Here is a 26,730-nt window from a genome sequence, read left to right as displayed (position 1 = left end):
ATATCTTGTTTCTATTTTGAAACTCGACGCTTAGTCTAATCGAGCTTACATAATTAATCGTCAAGAGATTATAAGTAAGGTTATAAATACAGCGGAGTTGACTCAAATGATTGTGGGATTTGGTTTTAGGGGCAATGTGTGTTGTACAGGTCGTAGTTTTACCTGTAGATTGCAGTGGAGGGTATGCGGCTATAGGTCTAACAGTCTCGGAGTACCTTAATTCGGAGCTTAATCCAATCATAATGTCCTTTTGTTTTGCACAATCTTATTCAGAATCCTATTTTAAAATATAACTAATTTCACTATTACCATTGTCATTAAGGACACATCATAAAGATGGGTGTTAGGGGGTCTGTTGTAATTATTTTTACAGTTGATCCGCTGTGATAAAAATGGGGTGGTTAAATTAAAAAATAAATAAATTTTGAATGTGTTTTGATTGGATTTAGTTTTATGAGTCCAATGAACCAGCTCTATTACTATGTTTCATGCTCCGGAATTTGCAGACGGTTGAGGATATGCCAGATTGTGGATGAAGTAAACAATGCTAATGCTAAAATGCTTTAATTATACAGAAGTCTCACAATAAGTCATTGAATTGTAGATATAGTTCTCACACTAAGATAAAAGCAAACTAAACACAGAACGATCATTGTTATCATTTTATTCTTGAACCCATTCATCTTTATTACAACCTGTATTTTAAACAAAAAAAAAAAGTCAATCCTTATTAGTTAAGAAATGGGAAAAGGAGCTCCTCTCTTATCGTCATCATCTCTTCCAATTTACATTTAGAAATTATGAGTAAAGCAAATTATCAAATCAGGCAAAAAAAATTGATGAAAATCAAGGTAAATGACTTTATCCTATTGTGCTAACAGAACCAAGAAAAAAGCCCCCGAAAGGTACACCGGTTGCTAATGAATTGCAATTAACTAGTTGCTATTAAAAATCAAAACATCTATGGCGGAACCAGATAGCTACCTTTTATGGGGCCATGAGTCCTTCAATGGTGTAACATAGTGATTCTGCCTAGTCAACTTTAAAGAGCATCGTCTGCAATGTGCGCATAACATCATAGCCTGGATCAAGCTTCTGCTGCCAACCCTATGAGAGAGGAGTAAAAAAGACAACTTAAAGAACATATAATAATTAATCCCATATTTGTTTTGATTGCGCTATATGGACATGTATATTCAGAAATAATAGTAAATCTAAAAGGATGGTTATTGATGTAGTTAAATTCGCTCTATTGCCACTTAAGCATCACCGGTTCCATTCAGGGAATAGCTTCTCCGCATAAGACTGCATATATGCTCAAAGACACCACAGTGCCGGAGGACATTATGCACACGGTATGATTTTTTAAGTAAATTATGAATGTAAAATACATTCTACAGCAACAATGTCTTCTATTTCCACACAGCGTGTCACATTTAAACTTTTTTTTGTTGAAGGTCTTCAACAAGAGTATACTTAAATGAGAAAAAAAATTCATAATTAGATCCCTTCATACATGCTCCTGTGGCATAATAAGATGATAATGATCATTCTCAACAACTTGAATTTAACTCCTGTTAAAACTTAAAAGTACTAACAAAATCGAAGAAATTATTATGTAACTGAAGTAAAAAATCCTAAAAATAGAGCCACACAACATTGTTGCTACCAGAACAGATCATCATGGTGTTTTCATAGCAAATTCTTTGCATTTATCTAGTCATGAAAGATCAATACATTACCAGGGGAATAAGAAAGACATTACATATGATACTGGGAACAAGCAAGACATTACCTCTAGAACTAAAGTAGTCACCATCACAGTGCAAATGTTGCCATCAATATTGACTTTGTGACGTCTAACTTGATCAAGCAATTGCTGGATGCATTCTGAGGGGCGTACAAGATTACCTTCTGTAGAGTCCCACAAACTGAAAGATCTTTCTACTTCCTATAAACCAATTTAACTTATGTTAACCATAAACAAAATATATTTTAGGCTTTATATTGACCAAGTAATTTCAAGGACGAGAACATGTAACAGAAACAACTTATTAATCTAAGGTAGCAAGTCAGTAGACCTAAATAGTAAACCAAAATAAGATGGCATCTAAAGTAGACTAAAGGCAAGTAAGAAGCCCAGTTCAAAGAAGTTAGTATTTATAATCTGATAGCACTTTTGATTGCCTTGATAAGTAGTACACACATTGCACATGGATAACACTTCTTCACTCATAACGTGGGAACACAGATCATAGTAACTGAACACATTTCATAAATATTAACAGAAAATTTGTTCAGAACAAGCTTAAATTGTTTTCTATAAGCCTGTAATGATGTGCTGGAATTAATTCACATGTTCGGACATGATAGAAATCAAACACTCTTGTAATCATCTTCGGCTTGCCTCAAGGTTCATGTATGATGCATTATAAATAATACTTACAACAAAAGTTGCCATACCCACCAAGGCTGAAATAACTCAGAATAGTTGTGTTTGCTTTGAATAACTTGTCTAAATATGCTTATTTGCTTCTATGCTATTTAATTAACAAAAAGAATTCCATTATAATTGTGTCTGGTAAAACAGTCGATCCCAAACCCAGATAAAGGAACATTGCGGTAGGTTGACCCTTGACAGTGAACAAGAAACTTTTTCAAAACCTACAACATTAATCATGTAGCTGACTCCAATCTCTTTCAGATGAAGGCTTTGGTGATGATGTGACGAATATTCTGTTATGAAAATCTATAATCCTGTCTTAGTCATGTCTACATCACTTGGGAATTGTGAGGATGGAAGAAGGAAAATAGTGAAAGTAAAAGCCACAAGGCTGCATTGGCTGGTTGAATGTCCATTGAGAGTAGAATGACCATAAGCTCTAGCATTGGCAAATCAAGCTGCATTATATTGTCAGGTACTGAGGAACCAGATCTCTAATTTAATATATTGGTCGGGACATGAAGTCATAAATACCAAGGATAAAACTTGCAATAAATGTCACTCCAGCAAAGATGATGTCCTGATGCAATCAATAATCCCCAACCAACACAAAGAACCAAATATTTAATCCTCCAAATCTTGAAATGGGATCCAGGCATATCACACAAACCTGAGTACACTAATTGTGATATCCATGGAATGTAAATTCCATGCTCATATGAATGAAATACGAGCACAGAGTGAAGCAGCATTATATGATGTGTAACTGGGTGAGGTATTTTAAGAGTGCACTCTACTTAAAATGATCTTTCAAGTTTCAATCACAAAATTCAACATTCGAATGCAAAATAAATAACTAACAAAAGGCTTGCAAATTTATGGTAGCAAGAAAAAAATTCTATGGATGTCATAAAAATAAGCCTCTGTTTTAAAAGATAAAACAACACATTATCTCTCATGAAAAATGCCATTGAAAAAAAAATTACCTCAGTGAAAGCTTTTGGATTCGGGCAATTTTGATGCTCGGATAGCCTAAGAGTGCACTCTGCCGCAGTGCGACCATCTCGAAGGGCGACAGCCTTAAAGAACTCCAGTAAATTGGCTCGATCTCTCTTAGAAAGTTCAGCAGTCATGCCTACATCAAGGAATATGACATGAGGCCTTGATCCAAAGAGAGGTTTATGTGGTGGTTTACTCTTAGTTTCTCGGACAAGAATATTCCCCGGATGCATGTCCGCGTGGATGAAATTATCTACCTGAAAATGAGAGGGAAACACTAATTGACTTATAAATTCCCAGCAAAATCCAGACATCAAGAAGAGAAAAATCATGATGTCTACAAAAAAATTAACCATAATGAAAGATCTCTTCCATATCTTCAAAAACAGAGAACATGCATTAAACTTAACACTTAATCTGATTCTTTTTCCTTTCTTATGTGCTAGCTTGTTTCAAACTTGTGTAGCTCCTGACTTACTTTAAGGTAGTTGCAAAATGCATCTACTAGAAACATTGGTAATTTGGTATTCATCCCTCACACAATCATTCATGATGTGAGTTTCCAACATGATAAAATATCAATACTATAATTTGGTGGGGAATAAATATCTAAAGCAATCTGATAAGAGCCACAATTTATAACTTTTGCAATACCTCAGCAAAACTAAATCTTAAAGGATTAGTAGAATAAGATTTATACCAAAAGCATCTTCAAAAGTGCATGGCTCCCAATGTGAGCAAGGGCACTTTTAATCTGTTCATGGCCTTCAAGCTCATCAACGTAGTGCATGACATTTTTTCCATGCTCATAAGTTTCCACCAAGACAGCCGGGTGAACCAGGGGGATATAGAGGTTTTGGGAAGGAGACATCCTTCCAACTACAGAAATTATAAATAAAACGACTCAAATGGGCAGCTTCTCTCGCAAGATCAACTTGAGACATCATGAAGACAGCAAACTGCTCTATGCTTTCATCCAATCTCAACCATTTCAATGTAGGGATAAAATTTGAGGCTTTTGCGACAAAATTAATTATCATAAAGTCCCTTTTGATTGTTTCACCTACACCAGGATGTTGAACCTTCACAGCAACTAGAATGGGCTTTATCTGCTGACCTGGATATCTGTACTTCAAAGTAGCGCGATGCACTTGAGCTACACTTCCAGATGCCACAGGTACCTCTTCAAATTTTGAGAAAATCTCATCCAGCTTGCGACCAAATGCTTTCTCAACAGATTTTCTGGCAAAAGAAAAATCATGTGCTGGTGCACTAGTATGCAGTTTTGAGAGTTCACAACACAGATCTCCGGCGAAAAGATCTGGTCTTGTCGCAGCCCACTGACCCCATTTAATGAATGCAGGACCTGCCTTTTTCAGTGTATGATGGACAATATGAAGCCAAGTACTCCTAAACTGACCCCCAATAGATTCCGCAAATGGAGCCATAGCTACACATGGTGTAAACAGCATTGCTAAATACATAGCTCGTAGAAGAACAAGTATACCCTCCATAAGAGAGAACACAAATGTTCTTAGAAAAGTATGCCCATCTTGTGCATGCATGTAAAGAGAATCCCTACTGGGCAAATATTCTGCTTCTGCCCATGTTTGTCCAGTCTGAGCAAACTCCCCTATTATGAATGCAAGCATGCCAGGAGCTACTAGATTTGATCTTGTTAAAGCCAGACTCACTGCACAAGCAATCCTACCAATTGGTGGAACAGCCCGACCCCCACAGGAACATAATTGGGAAAGCCTCTTCCAAGCCATATGGGCTTGCTGTGGAAGGGAATTCTCCACTGAAAGCGCATAGAAACTTCTATAACCACCATTTCTCTGTAAACTCCCTTTCACTTTGCATAATAGAAATGGAGACTGTCCTCCACAAGTGATTCTATACCTTTGATATAATCTGCACAAGGTATATGAGATCCCAACAATAGAATATTCCCCATTATTATTAGCTTCAATATCTCTAGGCCTCGTATTCCATAGAAAAGAATGTGCAATACTCCTCCTGTTACCAAAGAACACAAATCTGTATATAGCAAATTTCTTTCGAATATTACCTACAGTATGACTCAAATATACAACAACTATACAATCACAAACAACAAAAACACTATTTCATAATTCAAGTTACGCAATGTTGGTGCAGAACTGCAGATGCTGATAGACAAGTAAGTTTAACTAAAAATGTAAATTAGCTTCATTGGTTCTTGTGCGTTTAACGTCTGGTACTCTATCATGGATGTCCGGATTCAAAATATCAAAACATATATCAATTTCCTTGATTCAATATTCATAAATTCGTCAAAAATGCTATAACAGTTCAACAGCGAAGGCATTTCTCTTCAAATTCCTTGATTTTCCAAAAAACAAGCATAATCTATTCAACGGGGTGAGAAATTAATTCTTCCTTACCTTTCCTCGTCTATAATAATAATCTCTTTAAAAATTCCTATGAAGATATTTGATTGCCGAGACACAACGAAGGGGAATTCAAAGCATACACTAAATATGATTTCAATATATAGGGAAAACCATGACTCGAATTCTAAGCGAAATAAAAGCAAACATAGATTGGATAATAAAGTTATATTAAATGATTTGTTACCTGGACATAGTGATTGCGTTGCTTTATGATCGTGCAGCTCCAAAATACAGAGGTGGCGCTCGATTTTTGCAGGCATTTTATTAAAATGTTTCTCAAACGACGCCGTTGGAAGCCGGTATCTGACGTAGCTCAGCCATCGCCACCGTGCCGAGCGATGCTTGGTGACGCATATCGGGATTGAATCGGAGAGGCGGAAATGGTGCGATGTCAATAGTGGGATACTGAGCGTCTAATTTTGCTAGTGTTCCTCTGTTTTTACACGTGTCCTCTGTATTATTCTCTGCTTGGTCGCTGCTCCACGCTAAAATTTGCCACACAAAAATATAATAATAATTAATAACTAAGATTTGGGGCTCTCGAATCTCTGATCGAGTGTAAATTTTAGACCTAACCGTCAAGTTAAATACTATTATTATATCACCTATTTTTTATTACAAATAATTTCATATGATATGATATCATTCTCTCAGATAATGTCATATCATTCTCCCTCCTCATCCGATATTTTTTTATTTTTCCGAAAAAAATTATTTGACATGATGAGACATCATATGAGAATTTCATAATATTCTAAAATTTAAATAAAATCGTAATAAATATGGTCATGTCGGGTTTAGGTTTAAATTAAATTATGTTTTTTAGAAAATACAAATCAATATATTTTACAAATTGACTTACAGCTAGGGATGGCAACGGGGCAGGGCGGGGGCGGATCATGGTTGCCCTGCCCCGCACCTCCAGGTGGTGCCCCGCGCCCCGCCTCGACATGCGGGGTGACTTTTACTCCCCGCCCTACCCGGCGGATCCTCGCGCCCAGCGCCCCGCTCCGCCCCTATTCAACATCAACATCAACATCAACATCAACATCAACATCGTTGAAAATGACAAAATTAAATTGCACATTTTAGGTGGGAAAGTAATGAACTAACCAACAAACCAAAGCTATTTTCATGATACACTTGTCAACTAATTAAATTATTATCTTTACATACCACCTATTATATTTTTAACACCATTAAATAATTTTAGTTTTACTTAATGGTATTGATTTTAAATTTTATATTATACACATCTATAGTTTTAAATTGTTTAATTTTATGCTTTATTTGATAAAATCTTAGGGTCTTAAAGATTTTATCAGCATTAATAAGTAGAGGGTCATATTATGGCTTTAGGGTTTAGTGCTTAGGTTTAGGGTTCAAGGCCTTTAGGGTTTAGGGGTTTAGAGTTTAGAGGTTTAGGATTTTTAGGGATTTGGGGTTTAGGACCTTTAGGGTTTTAGAGATTAAGATTTAGGAGTATAGGGTCATATTTAACTTAAAATTTAGGGTCCTATATTTTTATCAATATCAATTCAATTGACTTAGGGTCTAGGGATTATTTATATTGGATTAATTATATGATTTAGGGTTTAGCACTCAGATTTAGGGGTTGAGGTTTACCAATTATTTAGTACTTAGGTTTAGGGGTTTAGGGTTCATGGATTATTTAGTGCTTAGGGTTTAGGGATTATTTATACTGGATTAAAACTAAGCATTCAAATCTCTATTTTGACATTATTAGTTTATTACTATATTAGAATCAATGTGTTCAAATCAAGTCAATTTATGTTAGGGTTTAGGGATCTTAAATTATTTTTTATCAACATCACTTCAATTGAATTAGGAGTACACTATATTTAATTTAAGATTTAGGGTTTTATGTTTTTATCAATATTTATTCAATAATCAATCTAATTAAGAGTATAGGAGTATTGTAAATATTATGTATAGGGTTTTAATGTTTAAGTACTTAGATTTAAGACTTATTAAAGAAGTTTAGGGGTTACTTTGATTTTAATAATAATATCAAATTAATATATGTTTAGATAAACAAATATTTATCTATATTATAAAAGAAATCTTATATATGTATATATATTATGTACATAAACATGTATTGCGGGGCGGGTCGGGTCGGAGCTGGAGGCATACCTGCCCCTGCGCAGGTTGAAAATTTTTGCCCCCATCCCCGCCCCACACAAGTCTCGGATCGGAGAAAATCCGTGCGGATCGGAGCGGGTCGGGCACAAATTATCATCCCTACTTAGGGCCCCGTTTGGATCAACATTTTTAGTAGCATTTATACTACTTGTTAGTATAAATGCTACTTTCAATCCAAATGGGTTTTTTTGACACGTAATCCGAGATATTTTTACTCGGCATTTTATGTTACTTTTGACAAGCTACTTGTATGAAGCATTTTAGTAGCATTTCGCTGTCAAAAGGCAATGTTGTCCCCATTAATCTTTTTTTATTCCATTTATACCCTCACTTCATATGTTATTATACATTAATTAATAAATAAATAAATTTATTGATATTATAAAATATTTATCATTTAATATATGCTACTCAGCAAAAATGTTACCAGCAAAAGTTCAACCAAACACCACACAACATTCGAGCAGCATTTCTGCTACCATCATCATTTCTGTTAACATATTTGCTATTTTCAAAATGTCTTACCAAACTAGTCTTTAGTATCACGTCCTCCCCTGGTGACGACCATGGCCCCTTCGCTCAATCTCTACGTGTTCGGCTACTGCTTCTCTCTTCCATAATCGCCCCAGTCTCGTCCCTGCTATCATTGCCCCCGACGACATTAATAGAAATGACACAATCCATTTTTGCCCCCACCCCGTCGTCTTTCTCCATCCTTTGAATTAGGTCTCTCCGGTGGAACAGGGAGCATGACAATTTTGATATAAAAATAATAATTAACAATTTTTTTTTCAAAATCTGAAGTGAGTCTTTAGGAGTAGATTTCTACTATTGCAAGTTTCTATTATACAGATCTACACTGGATTCTATGCACACAACAGCTTGTCCAAATAAGTTTTGATTATCTAAAATAACTCTTTCCATCACTTCACATACTCATATATATAGTCATATGCAAGTGCTCTTAGACTAAAATTGCAACAATAAGATGATTATTGTTACGAATTATTTATGTCCCACATCATTTGGCTAAGTCACTTGATGTGGGTTTATAAGAGTGAACCCTTTTCCCTTAGACCCAAGTACTATTAAGTGAGACGGTCCAAGGAAAAACAAACTAGTGATGACCCTATGTATCTACAGGAACCAGACAATATCATGTATGTGAGTGGGATGAGATTTCTAACAATTATGGTATTTGAAGATGGATATTATAATCCTAATTAATTGTTAACATTTAAAATGAAAGTTAATTAGTATAGAAATGATGTTTGTATCATGGAGCATCTAAATTCTAATGAATATCAAAGTATTCAGTAGTCAATATATATAGCTAATATATGCCACAGCAGTCGCAAACATTAATGTTCATATGAGAAGTAACTAACCAACAGAAACGAAATTGAGAATCAAAACAATAAAATTGAACAAGTTCATTAAAAAGCTCAAATAGAGATGATAGAGTTACAATCAATAGATTCCAAGTCAAAAATTCTTAATAACTCAGTTGGGTATCCCTCAACGTCAACAAATTAAGTCAGTGCACTGCACACAACTGCTCTCCCAGTGATCCGGTTATGCAAGTCCATTGACATCCAGTCCACTCATTGGAAAATCAAACGTCAAGATTTTACTGCAGTTACTATCCCTCTCATCTTCAGTACTTGTGCATCCGTTCACATAACTCGTACCAGACGAATTCAACGGAGTAATCGAGCTCGATGATCCAAAACCTAAATTGTTGCACCAAAACGCCCCGTTTTGAGACACCGTACCTTGTTTTGACTCATCATAACCGTAATTTGCAAGGTTATTGTAAGGCTGATGTCCATTAATATTAACATCATGCCCAAAATAAGGTAGGATTGAGCTAGAGTTGGTGACTTGCATGAGTTGGGATTGTGGTAGAAATGGACTTTGAAGCTGGTTTTGTTGCATACTAGTTACCATTTCTTGGGTCTTGAAATTGTCTTGGCAAGACAAGAGAGTGGTGGCGAGATTAAGAATGTCTGGATTAAGGTAAGATCGAATACTAAGAAGACTTGGAAGATCAAATTGAGGGGGGTTGATGAGTAATGAAGAGGAGGGTTCGAGGAGATCGAGCCTTGGTGCATGAGTAACAGGATCAATACCCATCCTCAGTAGTTTTTTTGTTATGTGAGTGTTCCAGTAGTTCTTTATCTCGTTGTCCGTTCTTCCTGGCAAGTGAGACGCAATAGCAGACCACCTGATTATAAAAGAGACAATTAAAACACACTTGATGGTTAATTAAGAGAATGAGATACACTGTTTAGTTAGGTCAGTGTTTAATCCAGTTATTTTCACACTATTTTGAAGCAACTTTTCTTGACCACTATATGTTAAAAGGTATCGTTTTTAACAAAGGGAGACTACTTTTTTACGGTGGGATCCACAGTCACTATCGTTTTTGGATGGACATTAAGTAAATCCATCAGGGTTTCTTACTAGCCCACAAATTATACAAGTAAAAAAATTCCATGAAATATGTTGGAGCTCATGCATCCAAAAAGAGTTTCTAGCGACCAGATATATTTTTATCACCAAAATTTGAAGAGAATATTTATTTTGGCATTAATTTGAACTTAATTGGTAACGAAAGGTTAAAACGTTAATCATGTATTGTTATAAGATGAACATGAGTAGTTTCACTCACTTGTTTCCCATGCCACTATGCAATTGTATGATGGTCTCTTCTTCCTCAATTGAGAACTTCCCCCTCTTGATGTCTGGTCTCAAGTAGTTTGTCCACCGAAGCCGGCAACTCTTTCCACACCTCTTGAGTCCTATATATTCAATTTGACACAGTAAAATAAAACTCAAACTTAAAACAAAGCAACTGTTAGAAGTATTGACCGTAAGACCCTCACGATTTTGTCCTTAAAAGAACCTTCTTGGTCGAGGGGTTTGAATATTTACTTATAAAACACATCGGTGACTTACACCTAACCAAAGTGAGATACATCTTAACAAGCTCCACACATGTACAGTAATCAACATAAGCATATTGGAGGAGAAATTGATAAAGCATACATACCAGCATGTTTAGGGAGGGTTCTCCATCTCCCATGACCATGTTTTTGAACATAATCAACTAGCTTTTGATCTTCTTCTGCTGTCCATGAACCCTTCTTCAAACCATTCTGTTCACGACAAAGAGAGGACTTCCTCATGTTTTCCGAAGCTGCATTTAATAGCATATAACACACAGTCTTACGCAACATGTGTAGTGTGCGAGTGCTTGTCTATATATAGAGAGAGAGAGTTCAAGCCAAGCAAGTTAGGGGAAAAAAAAGTGAAGTCAATGGGATTTGGTACCGCCCCTTGTTTATTGCACAACATACGTGTCTTGTCATTGAGAAAATAACACACAAGTTTAACATTCTCGATTTGATTCAAAGAGGGAGACAGCTTTTTTTTTGTTTGATTGGGGAAAGAGAATGTAGAAGGTTAAAACTTGAAATGTTTATGAGATACTATACACATGAGTATCATCTGAGTTACTCGTGATTATGGGAGAGAGAGCTTTTTTAATAACATCAAAATATCACACGCGGAGACGTGGCATTATTTGATTTGAGGGAATCGTCCTCGTACACTTGGCTTTATTTGATTAGCTGTGATCTTGTCTCAAATCGTAACGCAAGTTTTACATATATTGCTTATCACTTACGTAATCATTAGCTGAGAGCATCCACAATGGGATGATTTTGAAGTGCTTGAGATGATACTTTCTTGATAAATTAAGCGCTAGATGTTCACAATGGGTACTTGAGATGATATTTTCTTGATAAGTTAAGCACTACATACACACTTGTGATAAAAAATGACACTTGAAAAATTAGTTCATACTTGATCTTTGAAGTGTATGATAATTGATGAATAGTGAAGAGAGAGGTGATGAAAAAGGAAGAGAGATGTGATGAAAAGTAAGAGAGAGATGATGGAAAGAAAGAGAGAGAAGATAAAAAGGAAGAGAGAGGTGATGAAAAATAAGAGAGAGATGATGAAAAAGAAGAGAGAGAAAATAAAGAAAATGAATATAGAGTGTTGAAATATATGGAGTGTTGATGAATAGTATAGATTGTGGGACCCAATCACCCAATTAAATTGTGCAACCTAAGAGAAATGAGAAGAGAGAGAATATAATTTAGTGAAATTTAGAGTGTGTGCACAAGTAACACCATTGTGGATGCTCTGACGCTACAGGTCGTTGCCACGTGCTACGTTTCTTTTGGAGAACTGTGTGGCTTGTTTGGCAGCAGTGCATGGCTCCAAGTCCAAAACTCGAACCCGAGCCAAAGCTGCATGCGCCGGCTACGGCTGCCGAGCACAAATTCCTTCTTCTTCTTCTTTTTTTTTTTTTTTTTCCTTTTCTTTTCAAAAGTATTTTATTTATACCGAAATTATTGTTTAGGTTCTTTTTCCTCACCTAAAATTTCAATGTGCGGGTCAAATTCAGATCCAGACCCGGTAAAGTTATCGGAATTAGACATGGATTATATAACCACTAAATCATATTAAATTAAAGTTATGATCATCATATATGTTAGGAAAGATTAATGCACTCTTTTTTTTTCCTAAACTTGACTATCATTGTAAAACTAGTTGCATGCCCGCGCTTCGCGCGGCACATATTTTGATTGGAAAATAGAAATGTGTGAAAGTTTTTCGATACTTTGTTAACATGAAGAACAGTAGAGCTTTAATTATAAAAAATAGAGATGATTGTGAGATGAAGATAAAATATGTACAATACTTGTTTTTTAATTTGCTAAGAAAATTTTTTTCTAATAGGGTGTAAGAAATTTGATGCATAAGGAATAAGTATGCTAAGAGTTTATCAATTTTTATTTGCGTCGCTAGTATCTACAAAGTGTTATAGGTCACCAAAGACATGTTTATGAGACAATATTGTATGGTTAGTACAACAATCTGTACAAAGTGACATTTAATATCGAGAAGTACAATGTAGCATAAGTAGTATTTTTGAAATGATATTTTTGGAATAAAATTCTTAATATTTTTAGAATAAGATTTTTGAATTTATATTTTTGAAATGTTATGTATGACTGGTAGATTTATGCCTATAATCACTTTGACCTTCAACAACTCATTGAATTCTATCGTGCTTTCCTGTCACCATTTACATGTTTCAATACCAAATGGGCTGAATTTACTTACACATTAGAACAATATAGCATGAGAAAAGCCTCTCATGTTGTGTATGTTGCAATCCAAACAGACTACTAAACCTGACCAAACTCTAAACATGCACAATACATCAACTAAATACTACAAAAACACACAAAATACATCAAAAACACACAAAATGATAAAAACACACAAAAATTTCCACAAAATGATGGTAATTAATGCCAAAAACACACAAAATGTTTTCAAACTAAATACTACAATTGAATTTCATTAATTGAGTAATATGAAAAGACTCTCATAATTAGCAATACATGACCTTTTGTGAAACCAAAACAACATCAAACCACTCCTATGAAACATTAAATTCCCATACAATTCAATATAATTTTAAAATTATTTGAATACTATTAACTGTATGAGTGTGGTTGTGGGTCTTAAAGTGTATGAATGTGGTTGTGGGTATTAAAGTTTTGCAATATATTTATGTGTGTAGTTGTGGATCTTAAAGTTTTCTAATATATTTTAAAATTTTCTTTTGTCTATGTAGGCTTTTTTGTGAAGACGTCCACGTGGCATCATGAATTAAGGAGAAGCCTTGTGGATCCTCAGTTATATATATATAGATTGATACTATCACTTTTCTCAAGTTCAAACTCGGTCTATAATAGGACTCTTAGGACGTTCTAGGACTCAACAATGTTAAAACGAGTCTTATTAAGTCAAGGAAACTCGTGGCATGAGCTTATATATCCATTAAATCTTTATTTTAACAATCTGAGATTTTTTTCTCAACAATATACATATATACATACATCACAAAAATTGCTAATAAAATGTGTACCTTTCAAATCGTGATTTCATCTTGATAAGGAGATGTAGAAAAGTTAGTTAGTTGACGAAAAAGAAATGCAGATCACAATCACTTTTTTTCCCCGATAGGTTGTAATCGGTATATATTTATGATATGTATGAAAACCTAACTTTAGAATTGATAGGGCATGTTAAGTCTAGTAGTCTAAGTAGACTCCATTGCTTAGCTTAGCTGTCATATTTATTGCATATCCAGGTATGCATCCTCCACAAATCATTTCTTCTCATTACTTGTGCATCTCTCAATCCCTGAATAATCAACGATTGACTTAGCATTTCTCCAAATCAATGTTTCAACCATTGATTCGAGAGCAACGATCCCGGCCCCAATCTTCTTTATTTTAAAACCCTAAAAAGAAGCCCAATGATGATGTGTGCTTCCGGCGACCACTTCCGGCGAAGAACATGACTTCGGATGAACCGCTTCTAGTGACTTCGGGTGAAGACTATGCCATTGGATGAAGACACCACTTCCGTGACCAGCACTTATCATTGATTGTGATTATCACTTCAAGTGACTATGGTGAATATGTCTTGGTTGACAAAAAAACAAAGGTCTATATTGTAGGTCCGTAACTTACGTGTGTAGGAGAGAATTATGTTGAGAATTAACGAACGAAATTCAAATATAGAAAAACAATGGAAACAAAAGAGATAAGACACAAGATTTAACGAGGTTCAACACTAACTTGTCCACGTCTTCGGGTGAAGAACAAAGAAGAATTATACTAATATGAGAAGTTTTACAAAACATATAAGCTCTTGAACTCAAGAATTAACCCAAATCCTTTTCTCTCACTTTAGACGACACTCTCCCCATGTTTACAACTCAATACAACCCTATATCCCGAAACCCTACTAATGAAACCTATTTATAAGGGCTGTCTGATAGTGCAAATCTGTGACAATTGTTCAGAAGGCTCGAGGAGCTGTCCAGACAGATAATAATTTGTCTCCAATAATGCACATGTTGTACGGACAGCTCAAGGAGTTTTCCAATAAGGCAAATGTTGTCGGGACGGCTCAATGTTTTCCGAACAGTTTCATGATGACATATGGCTCTTCTTCTTTCTTTCTTTTTTTGATAAATTAGTGTTTTTTATTAATATGCATATTAAGAGGATAAAAACACAATGGAAAGGGGTAAGATATCCAAAGTCAAGACACAACAGTACCAAAAAATGCATAGAAAGCAAAGAAGGACCACTACAGAAGCTCTACATGAGCCAAATTCGACAAATTATTCTATATATATACAACAATTCTCTAGTGTGGAAAAGTTACGGATGACTTTATTAGACACAAATTTCATCTTAGAAAGTCAACAGCAGTGGGGTCCAATGTTTCGAGCCCCCACTGCTACTCGCATAAAGTGGCGCTCTTTATAATTTCCGAGCATGTGTATAAGAGCCTTGCTCTATAGATAGATTGAAAATTGTCAAGTGAGGAATCCCTCACTTTATTTAAAATAAGGGATCCATCTAACACCATTTATTATGTGTAAGTGTAGTCCCTACACGTGATGGGGCCCACGCGTGAATTGTGTTAGATGGATCCCGCATTTTAAATAAAGTGTGGGATCCCGCACTTGAGAATCCCTCATAGATAGATAGATATATATAGCTGGACTGATACTTTATGTAGCTTGGTAATTTGTTGTATATGTAATACAATCCATCGTATCAAGACACAATGAAATAATTAAGTTTGTAGGTGCTCAGTCAAGGCTGCATATATATGTACACATCTTGTAAATGGAAGTTGGGGACAAGTTTTGGAATATCACAATTTACATAAATATTGGTTTGACCAAGATAGCAATATGTATAGCCCACGTGGCCAATATATATATATATATATAGTCCTCTCTTAATTCAAACGTACATGCAATATGCATGCATGCTCTATCATAACCAGCTAGCCATCTCAATTTACTCGTTAAATTCATGAGCCTATGCCGCTATGCGATGACTACTCACAAATCATACATGCCAGACAAACACATCAAAGTTTTATCTAGGGTTCCAATACAAATTAGCCCACAACCTCCATTAAAGTAGGAACTAATTCCTTGCCGCCACTAGGGATCGATTTAAGCAAATACTTCTCCTCACATTTGCAAATCTGCAACATGTTTTAACAATTGATTTTAGAAAATATACAATCAGACCATTCATTCTTGAAAAAAAATTATTTTACATTATAATTTTGTAACTCCTAAAAATTGAGATTTCTTAAAATGGAGATATATTATTGAGTTCGCAAGTTTTTTTGATAACCGATAGTAACACCATACAAGTTTGCTCACACCTTACCTTACTCGTGGTTTGAAAAGAAAAAAAAATCAAAATTAAAAATTTTGGAATACCAAAAGAGGTTCATAAATTTTGGACATGTCTAGCTAGCTAGCTGGCTTGGTGAGCCGCTATGCCGCATGAGGAACACGTACATGATTATGAGCATATATATATATATATATATGGTGAGACGTGGACCATGCTGATTGATTAATTGAGATAAAGCCAAATGTTGCTCCTATTGAAAGTCTTCATAAATTGAAGCTGTCTACAGAAGATAATGAAAGCAACACTATTTTTGAGCAAACCACCAATAGAAGACACAGAGTTTAGTCAAACCTTATTTTATATTACAACTAAGATATGTACATACACTTCCACAAAAATCATTAATCAGTATTGGAATTATTTGATCAATAGACAGCCTTATCTGTTTTCATTGACCAAACATTAAATAACACATGCCTGTCCCTTCATTTTCTTTGAACACATTCAATAAAACTAAAATGGGTTGGTATTAATTTGACTTCACTAGCATCAATTTTGTACCAATCAATTATGAATCTCCATATATTTAATTACATGGCTTTGAAAAATTGAAAATATGCAAAAGTTAATTAATCAATAATAGTTACCATTTTTCAATTAGTGCTGTAAAATTACTGAGCGTGAAATATTTTAATTACGCCTCTAGAAATTGTAAGAGCACCCACATCATATACTAGATAATGCCATATATATACTAGGTATTTGAAATTTCCATAACTTTAAAAGTGGATATTGCAGGAATCACACAACCAATAGGGGGAGCGAGAGATGATGGAGGGGAAGAGAGATGATGGAAATGGAGAGAGAAGCTGGAGGAAAGGCGTACGAAGTGTTGGCTCAAGTGTGTCTACTATGAATGTATTGGAATATAACACTTGTTGGCTCAAGTGAGTCATTGTGATCCGTGGATGCTGAAGCCATGTCAACTTTTGCTAAAACTCGAGCAATTTCTTCGCACCATAACTATAAGTGTTGATAATGAAAGATTCTGGCATCTCAACAGTTCTTTCAGGCCCAGCTTGCTCCTAAAGATTTGTTCGGAAATGGGCCTCCAAAACCACAAACGGAAACCAAAATGAACTCGTCGTACTCAGGTCCACAAAGAGCAGCTTCGTGTTGTTGGACGTTGGCGGCGTTTCTTTCTCACAAGCCGACACGTCATCAAATCTCGACCTTCCCCGCCATTTATCATGTCAATTTCCGGTACCGTAGACAAGATCCACAACCATACGTATTCCTTACGTGTCACGTTCCTACTGGATCAGATCAAAACCCGACCACTCCAAGCCAGAATTACCCGGAAAAGAAAGTTAAAACCCATTTTTGTTCCTTTTCACCAACTCTGTTCGTATTCTTCTGGAGATGAAACGCGTCGTCTTGAAGATTCGTCGAACGGAGAATCGGAGGATCGCTTGAGCTCATAAGTCTTCTTTTCGAATCTCTGCATTTCAAAAAGTATATACGTCTTCACACCGGTGATTCTCTTGCAGGTTAGGCATCTCTATCTTCTTCGTATTTTCTCTACCTATAAATATCGTTCTGTTTGGTTGCTAAGAAAACCGAGGGAGGATTCTGGAAAATTTTGACTATTGATCGTTGAATTCGATTCTTCTTGATTTTGTTTTTGAGTTTAACGAAATGTCGCGTCAAGGAAGAACTGAGTTTCTTGGCAAATTAGCGTCTGGTTCTAGCAATTGCGTGCGCGAATTGACTTTGGGATCTGTGGTTGTTGCTAGAAGTCTTAGGGAATCCATTCATGGATTCCTCTCTAGGAGGTTTGGTTGTTTTGTTTCATAATGCTCTTGTAGAAATGCTGTCAATGAGACAGTGCCTATATTAGATTGATAGTCTTAATCAAACATAAGCCGATGTATGAGTGTATCTATGCTTATAATGCATGGGAGCTACAATGCATTCTAATGTTGTTTGTGTTTGGTCTGTGATGGCAATTGACTGCATTTAGTGCTTATTAGATGCTAAACCTTTAATCGCACTAGATAGCTGCGTTTGTTTTACAGATTTTCTTGAATTAATGTTTTCTTTTTCCGGATTGCTTTGTTATTGAATATGGAGTACCGGCTTGTCCTAGAATATACCTGAAACTTTTTTCGCATAAAGCTGAATCATCTTTAAAACTTTTATTTTCAAACTCATTAGAACTGTTTACAATTTTGAATTTTATTTACAATTTACAACTTTTAATTTCTAAGTCTGATGAAAATTTTCAAATAATTCTGCAGTTGGGAGGCAGTAATGGGTGAGAAGTCTGAGAATATTTTGAAGGACTTTTACATTCCAAATTATATACTTGTAGCTGGATCAGGGGTCAGAAATGCTTCCAACATACCTGCATTTCCATTGATTGTGTTCATCAACTCCAAAAGTGGTGGTCAGCTGGGAGGGGAACTTCTTGTCACATATCGTGCTCTTCTCAACAAGAAACAGGTATGCGGTTTTCTTGCATATAAGTGAGACTATCAGAAAATTGTGAATCTGCATCTTTGTCATGGATGTGAAATTTATAACTGAAAAATTCAGTTATTTTAACATGATGATACTTATTGACTGATTTCTAGGTTTTTGATTTGGGAGACAGCGCTCCTGATAAGGTCCTCCGTCAAATTTACACTAATTTACAAACACTCAAGTACAATGGAGATACGGTGGCCTCTGCAATTGAGAGTAGACTAAGAATAATTGTGAGTTTACTTAACAAGTAATGGCATATTTTATGCTCCTGTAGCCTTCATGGCCTTGATTTCATTATTCTAGCTCTAACATATACCAGATAATTAGGTTGCAGGTGGAGATGGTACTGCTAGCTGGCTCCTCGGAGTAGTTTCTGATCTAAAACTTCCTAAGCCTCCTCCAATTGCTACAGTGCCTTTGGGAACTGGAAACAACCTCCCTTATTCATTTGGCTGGGTCAGTATCACTGACTTTGATGATAATTACTTTTATAGCTCGATTTTCTTTTCTTTATTTCCATCCCTTGGATGAAGGAGGACTGTTTTGGGATAAAGGCTTTGATCATGCTATGCCATGACCATGTAACCAATGATGCAACTCATAATAATTTTCTTGTGTATCATTATTTTTCTGTTTATGTAGCTTTATGTTTCTTGTTCTTTAGAAAATAGAACATGCATTTCATGGCTAGTTGTGCTGAACTCCCTAATTTCATATGTGTCCTTTTGGTATCTTCTTGTTGCTTAATTTTTTTATGAAGAAACCTACTATGCATATATAACACGGTGACCTACACTTGAGAAATGTTATTTCGAGTTTCATTTTCATGCCCTTGAAGCATTGCTCAAACCCTTCATTTTCGTTTGACTATCATGGGGCTTCGAAATTGACAGGGAAAGAAAAATCCTGGCACAGATCCTAAATCTGTGATATCATTCTTGGAACAAGTAAGGACTGCGAAAGAAATGAAAATTGACAGGTAAATCCTACTTTAAAATTATGATGTTGTCACTTTTGCTTACTAGCATCTCAAGTTCTCAACCCACTTTTGGTCCAAATTTTTTTTACATAAAGTATACATATTCTATCATTTGTGGTAAGTCAACAATTACAAAAATCTGGGAACTCTCAGGGATTCATTATCAAGGAGTTCTTCTAGAGAGTGTTCTGAGTTGCTATACTACATATATACCTTTAATTCATATTATCCCAGCTTAAGTACATAAATTGGTTCAGCCACCTGAATATTATTCTGTAAAGGTAAATAGTCACATGGTTTTTCCCAATTATTTTATGTTAAGCTTTGTCAAGTTGACCTGCTCTGTCAGGTCATCGTGTTGGTAATACTATAAACCTATTTCTTTATCACCTTATTTCTCATCACTTTTCTTATTGTGTTCATTGGGCCTTAGTTGGGATACGTGGCTAAGCATATTTGATCAAAGGTAGGGAACTTACCTGTAATGTGCAGAGTAGAATGAGGAGAAATTGTACTGGCCAGAATTTTGAAATTATATAGACATTTTTGGTTGGATCGCCAAGGTATATGTCTCAAAAAAAAAAATTAGTGGTGTATCAGACAATTTTCAGATTTATCCTAAAGAAAGAGATTCCTTGGGAATGATAAAATTTAAATCTATTTTCAGTAAAATTTTATTACAGATGTTATTCATACATAAGCTTTTTTCCATTCTTTTTCTTCAAGTTGTTGAAGAGGAATTCTGAATGGATTATTTTAGTTTTAGTACTGATCACACAACTTTGGGCTCAAGCATGTATACTAAGTTACACAAGTAAGGGAATTACTTGGACCATCTTTAGTATTGTCATTTTTCATTCCTTTATCTTCACCTTCTACCTCCTCAAGCTTAAGAGCATTTGGTTCTTATCTGATGTTTCTATTACTGATATACTTTATTTCTTCTTATTTGGTTATTCAGCTGGCATATCATCATGAGGATGAAGGCTCCTAAGCAAGGCTCTTGTGATCCTATTGCACCACTAGAACTACCCCATTCTTTGCATGCATTTCATCGTGTCTCTGAAACTGATGTGCTGAATATGGTGAGGTTATCTTTATCTGTGCATACTTGTATTTTTAATTATTGTACTTTTAATTATGCTACTCATAAATCAATAACCTATGCATATTCTTAGGTGTAGAACCCATGTTGTCACAACTCAACAAAGGGGTTTTCTGTTTCTATGTTGACTTATATTTTCTTTCTTAGCTCTCTCTCTCTCTCTCTATTTTTTCCGTTAAATGCCACTACTCAAAGATCTTAAGGAGATGAATAAGACGTAAATGATTATCGAAAGGAGTTAAAGTGTAGGTTTATTTAGTTATTTTTCAATTTTTTATGGAGTTAAAAGTGTAGTTAGAGTCACTTCTGGAAGTCTCAAATGCAGCCTCCTTTCCCTGATTTTGGCAGGAGGAATTTGGTGTATTACCAATGGTTGAGAGAAGTTTCTATGTATTATTTGTAATATAATTTTACGATTGACTTCTCAAGCCGTCCGAGTTATTAACCCTTCAAAAATCCTTCGGGATCTCACATCATGCAGTCCGTTTTGAAAACCATTTTCTGGCAATAAAAAAGGCTCCATTTTCTGGCAATAAAAATATAAAATAACTTGGAAAAAGGAAATGATATCTGTTGCACAAGGTATGGCAAGTATATGTTCCTTTACCCTCACATTGCATTGAGGTTGTGTCTGTGGCTGGGCTTTGAACCTATGATGGATAGGGTGCAATAAAACGAATTCGACAATGCACCAATAACATTTTGGCAAAAGAATTCTCGAGGACATAACTTATTATATATCACTAGTGATGTCTGGCAGAATGAAAACGTTCAACTGCTTTCAATGTTGATAGGATAGTTAGCAGCAGTGGTCAGTGATAATGAGCTCATTGTGATATAGTTTGCTGGGAAAGAAAGTTAACTTTCAGTTGTTGATGGTGGTTGCCCATGGCTAGTAGTGATTGCAAGTGGGTCAATGGTGGTATCATTGACTGAGGATTAGAAAATAGGCAGGGGTTACGGAAGAGGTAGGTTGGAAAAGACATGAATGAAAGCAATAAAGTAGGATACAAATTCAAAAGGATTGGTAGGTAGCGTAGCTTTACATCAAATTGAATGGCTGAAGGAAAAACACATCCTGACTCCATCTAATTTCGATTAAAGGATTCATTTTGTTGGTTCCAGATATTTGGGATTAAGGCTCGATGACGACGACAACTAGGATGATAATAACAAAGACAAATGCAGAAAATGGTCATCTGAATTTTAAGCTTAGTTGTTCATTGACCAAGAAAATGGTTTTTATTGTCTTGTTTTTGAATGTCGGATTAAATATAAAAAAATATAGATTCTTGTTTATTATTTTTGGTGACATAAACAGAGCTGAAGATGATTATACTTCTTTATCAATTTCATATTGCACATTATTCTTGCATGTTACTCTGTTTTCCTTTAGATTTTGTATTTCTTCTATGAAATGCGGCATCGATTTACATGCTTATCAACAGCTCTTTTGTTGGATGTTGTCAGGAGGGTCACCACACATATCGTGGTGGTTTTTGGAACTATTTCAGCATGGGTAAGTGAGTTATGTCTGTCTTTTCTATAACGTGTATGACCTTCTTATTACTAAATATGTGACAGATCGGAAGCTTTCCATTATTGAGATGATTAACAATATAATATAATAGTTCATTTTGTTTTTGTAGGGAATTGTACAACTTATACAATTAATTTAATTCTACGTATGTGGTTTGCATTTGATTATACAATACCTTATATCATTATGAGAGCATTTGATGCATTTTATATCATTGTGAGAGTATTTTGGTGCATTTTATAGGATATAGCGTAAAAAGCTGTAGAATTCTTAAACATGCCACAACTATCATTATTACCACTTACAGATGAATTTTAATTCACTCTGTACTGAAAGAGCTTGTAGTAGTTGTTGGGTGGTTCATTAAAATTCCCCATTTATGCTTTAGAAAGTCCTACCTTACATGTGACTAGCCAAGTTTGATTATGAATCCTCTCCATTTATAGCCATTCCTGTCCTTTATTTATTCTTCAACCCCAATGAGAGAAAACCTTAGTATGCTGAGTAATCAGCCATTAGTGGAAAGTTTCCAAAAAGAAAAAGAACAGAAAGTCATAGACTCAAACTGGCATGCTCACCTGCTGCGTTGGGCTCTAGGTGAAGCAATTTTAGGGTTTAGAGAAGTTACACGACGTTTGCCTTTGCACTAGGAAGTTATAACTGCATTAACCTAATTCTAATTTGTTGCCTGAACGCCTACATACAAAATAAAATTTGATGTTTGAAAGCTATATTTTTGTGTTATTCTCTTTGGTATGCCTTTATATTTAATATAAGTGGCTTCATCTTTTACATTAATATACTTGTTGAGTTTCATTTACAGTAAGTTATGATCTTTACAGGAATGGATGCTCAAGTTTCATATGCATTTCACTCTGAAAGGAAGTTACACCCAGAAAAATTTAAAAATCAATTAGTGAATCAGGTATCGTTGTGTTTTCCAATTTATTGCTTTAAATCTTATACTCCAGTTTTATGATATGTCTGGGTCAAAGATTAAAGTTATCACGATGATAAGTCTTATCAGTATGTCAAATACCTGGTCCAACACAGAAAACATTGCTTTAAAAATTTTTTTTTTTTTTTTTGCATAGACATTCTGTTATATGTCAAAAGCTATCTGAGGTAAACCTGCAGTGCTTTCGTGATTTTGCTATGGTGCAATGGGCAAAGCTGGAATATTCTCTTTTATATTTTCCTTCTGGTTATTTTGGGGCTGCATGCGGGGAGAGGGTGGGATGGTTTCAGCACATGATGAAAATGAAAACAAACTAATGTGTTACAATTCAGTAAATATATATCCTCTGCTTGATGAAGTCCCTTTATCATCCATGGAAATGATTAAGTAGCTCCATATTCTCGGTTTATGTTGAACTTACTGAATTGTTTGCAGGATGTCAGGATCCGAGTAATTGTTGAAACTATGTATCATACTTGTTTTCTTTCAGAAGTCCTACTCCTACATATTTAATACGTCGATAGATACTTAAAGTTTACATTGTGAATGGTTTGAACCAATATAAGTATATATACTTGGCTGGATCTTGTACATTGTGACCAGCAGTGTTAAATAGATCTATTTCGGACACTTAATAAGTTGGGTCTGTTTCAGATGTGAACTGGATTGCAACTTTTTTTTTGATGTGCACGTTGTTTTAGTTTCCTGATCAAATCCTCATGGAAAGCATGCTGATACTTTGTCTTTTTTGTGCCTTTTGCATTCGGTGGTCAGAGTACGTATCTAAAGCTTGCAGGCACTCAGGGATGGTTTTGTGCATCTCTTTTTCATCCTTCTTCACGGTGAGCATTCAGCAAAGTGTTTGTGTGCGCTATGAAAATAAATAGTTTGCCCTTTTTTATCATTCTACCATAGCACATCAAATCTGCTGGAGTGCTTTTTTTTTTTTACAGAGTTGGCTATACTGGCTTATTTATTTTATGGGACAATTTCAAGGCATCTTCTTTCTAAATATTCTGAAAATGCAAACCTGTCAGTGACCGGATTGTTATGCTCAGTCTGACTTTTCAGTCTTTATAAGTTGAGTGCTATGGTGTATCCCTTCTTTGCTTCCTTGTAATCCAAGTGTTTATTGCATCATCTTACTGCCATCCATATCTCAGAAAATGATGCTCAGGTAAAATTTTCAAATTGAATGCATCAGTATGCAATGCAAGTATCTTTGCATTGAATTGAGGTTCAGCTAAGTCAGTTAAATATATATGGATTTATTCTGTATCCAGATAAAATTAGTTGGGAGATTGGTATGCTCAAATCTAATGTGCAACATCTATGTTATTTGATTTGAAGTTCTGTTTCTAAACAGCATCATGTGACAATTTGAAATTTTGAATGGATAACATGAATTTTTTTTGGTAGAGGTGAAAGCTGGTTTCTACTTGGTTCCATTTGGTGAGTGGATACAAATAGAAAAGAAGAAAAAATAATACTTTCCAGGATATTTGTGATTGTATTGAATTTATTTGTTAACTTCTTGTATAACAGTATTGCAGTGCTTTTCTTCCTGCCTCACCCTCAAAGAAATATCATTAGGGATATATGGATGAAATGTTATTTGTGTTTGTGAACAGATGTTATAATTGCTTCATTTTCACTAAACATCCTTGATCAATGGCGTCAATGATCGACAAGTTACAATCTTTTCTTTGGTTGTTGAGTTTGTGTTAACAGCTTAATTTAGTACAGGAACATTGCACAGTTGACAAATGTTAAAGTAATGAGAAGACAAGGTCACTGGGAGGAACTCCTCATACCTCGCAGGTAGTGTGCAATCTGTTTATCTCCCTCTTAGACATATATATTGTTTATGCCCTATTGATTCTCTTTGGGATATTTGTTTCTCGGTTGCTCCATTAATTAGGGGGAAAAAATGTTATGCATTTAGTTTTTTGCGTGTGCCTTGGTGTGCATATAGATACTTCTTTTAGTTGTTACATGGATTGAATTTATTATGCTAGCAATTTGATGACATTTTGATTCCAATAATTGCTTCGTACCTCATGCAATTGATACTTTGTCTTCGTGATTCAGTATTAGGTCCATTGTTTGCCTCAACTTGCCCAGTTTCTCAGGTGGCCTCAATCCCTGGGGAAACCCAAATAGAAGGAAACAATGTCATGTAAGTTCTGATCTATATCCCATTGTCCTCTCTGTTCCATGATATTAATAACAGAAGTTCCTCCCGAATCATTAAATTTGGAGTGGTTTGGTTCTCCTCCTGAAACATTTTAACATGTAAATCTGGATAAATTATGTGTTACAGAGAGATTTGACTGCACCATACATAGATGATGGCCTTATTGAGATTGTTGGCTTTAGAAATGCTTGGCATGGGCTTGTTTTGCTTGCTCCAAGTGGACATGGGACTCGTCTTGCACAGGTAGATTTAGTTTAGTTCCAAAAGCTACGTCTTTACATCTTTTTGGGATGCCTCTTACTGTGATTTTGCAGTCGTGAAGAAGCCATCTGTATTAAAGCTCTTTCTATGTGCAGTTGAAGTTACATATTTGCCTTTTGTAATCTTCATACAGGCAAGTAGAGTACGCTTTGAGTTCCATAAGGGTGCCGCTGATCATACGTTCATGAGAATTGATGGGGAACCATGGAAACAACCTCTCCCAGTTGACGATGACACTGTTATTGTGGAAATTTCACACTTTGGTCAAGTGAGCATGCTTGCCACCCCATCTTGCCAATCTAAAAGTGTATATGACCCTGCTTCACCTGTGGGTTACCCCGATGGAGAGGATGATACGAACGATGACGAATTATCAGAAGATTGGGAGGAGAGAAGGAAGCTTGGAGCTGCCGACACATTTAAATTTCCAGATGGGTTCGATATAGCTCACCTGAGTTAAGCAGTTTACATTCTTGTTATTCTTACCTTTCACTTGTAAATCTCCAATTTTTCTCCATGTTTGATTAGAATGCAATTTGTTAGGCTCTATACTAATTCCTAATTTGCTATTGTTTTGACCCAATTATTTCGTACTGTGTCTGCACAAATAAGGACGTTAATTCAGTTTGTAATTGTAGAGTTTGAAAAACGGATAATCTTCCTTTCCAGTAGAAATTTTGTTGTGATTTTTGTAGATTGATTTGCGAAATTCACTGTCAGCCCACAGGCCCATACTATGGGCTGCTTGTTCGAGTGAGAGAAGAAGTTTGCGCAATTGCACAATCCCC

At 35.4% G+C, this 26,730-nt stretch overlaps 3 protein-coding genes across 4 annotated transcripts; 1 reads left to right on the top strand and 2 right to left on the bottom strand.

The window, feature by feature from the left end:
* Window positions 1–547: 547 nt before the first annotated feature.
* Window positions 548–6,298, bottom strand: LOC119988549 (ABC1 family protein YPL109C, mitochondrial-like). Its single transcript, XM_038833623.1, is given in 7 exon segments — window positions 548–695; window positions 985–1,107; window positions 1,796–1,951; window positions 3,430–3,699; window positions 4,143–4,286; window positions 4,288–5,482; window positions 6,062–6,298. Coding segments are annotated over 6 exon segments (1,848 nt in total). The 5' UTR covers window positions 6,070–6,298; the 3' UTR covers window positions 548–695; window positions 985–1,032.
* A 3,154-nt stretch (window positions 6,299–9,452) lies between these two features.
* LOC119989721 (transcription factor MYB41-like) lies at window positions 9,453–11,290 on the bottom strand. The gene is made up of 3 exons (XM_038835396.1): window positions 11,099–11,290; window positions 10,718–10,847; window positions 9,453–10,270 (listed from the first exon to the last, which is right to left on the bottom strand). The coding sequence occupies exons 1-3, from the start codon at window positions 11,283–11,285 to the stop codon at window positions 9,619–9,621; spliced, it is 969 nt and encodes a 322-aa protein (XP_038691324.1). The 5' UTR covers window positions 11,286–11,290; the 3' UTR covers window positions 9,453–9,618.
* Window positions 11,291–17,651: 6,361 nt separating this feature from the next.
* LOC119989608 (diacylglycerol kinase 5-like) lies at window positions 17,652–26,598 on the top strand. Of its 2 annotated transcripts, none has more exons than XM_038835240.1 (13): window positions 17,652–17,923; window positions 18,674–18,878; window positions 19,010–19,132; window positions 19,230–19,358; window positions 19,796–19,881; window positions 20,843–20,966; window positions 22,457–22,505; window positions 23,369–23,451; window positions 24,259–24,326; window positions 25,231–25,305; window positions 25,576–25,663; window positions 25,808–25,924; window positions 26,076–26,598. In XM_038835240.1, the coding sequence occupies exons 2-13, from the start codon at window positions 18,687–18,689 to the stop codon at window positions 26,400–26,402; spliced, it is 1,461 nt and encodes a 486-aa protein (XP_038691168.1). In that variant the 5' UTR covers window positions 17,652–17,923; window positions 18,674–18,686; the 3' UTR covers window positions 26,403–26,598. The 2 variants fall into 2 exon arrangements, with proteins under 2 accessions (XP_038691168.1, XP_038691167.1); XM_038835239.1 differs by lacking the exon at window positions 17,652–17,923 and adding an exon at window positions 17,990–18,208.
* The last annotated feature ends 132 nt before the right edge of the window (window positions 26,599–26,730 follow it).

This window comes from Tripterygium wilfordii, chromosome 21 (genome assembly GCF_013401445.1).
Source record: "Tripterygium wilfordii isolate XIE 37 chromosome 21, ASM1340144v1, whole genome shotgun sequence".
Lineage (NCBI taxonomy): Eukaryota > Viridiplantae > Streptophyta > Magnoliopsida > Celastrales > Celastraceae > Tripterygium > Tripterygium wilfordii.
Note: the sequence above shows the minus strand (reverse complement) of the source record. Positions and strands in the feature narration are given on the sequence as shown.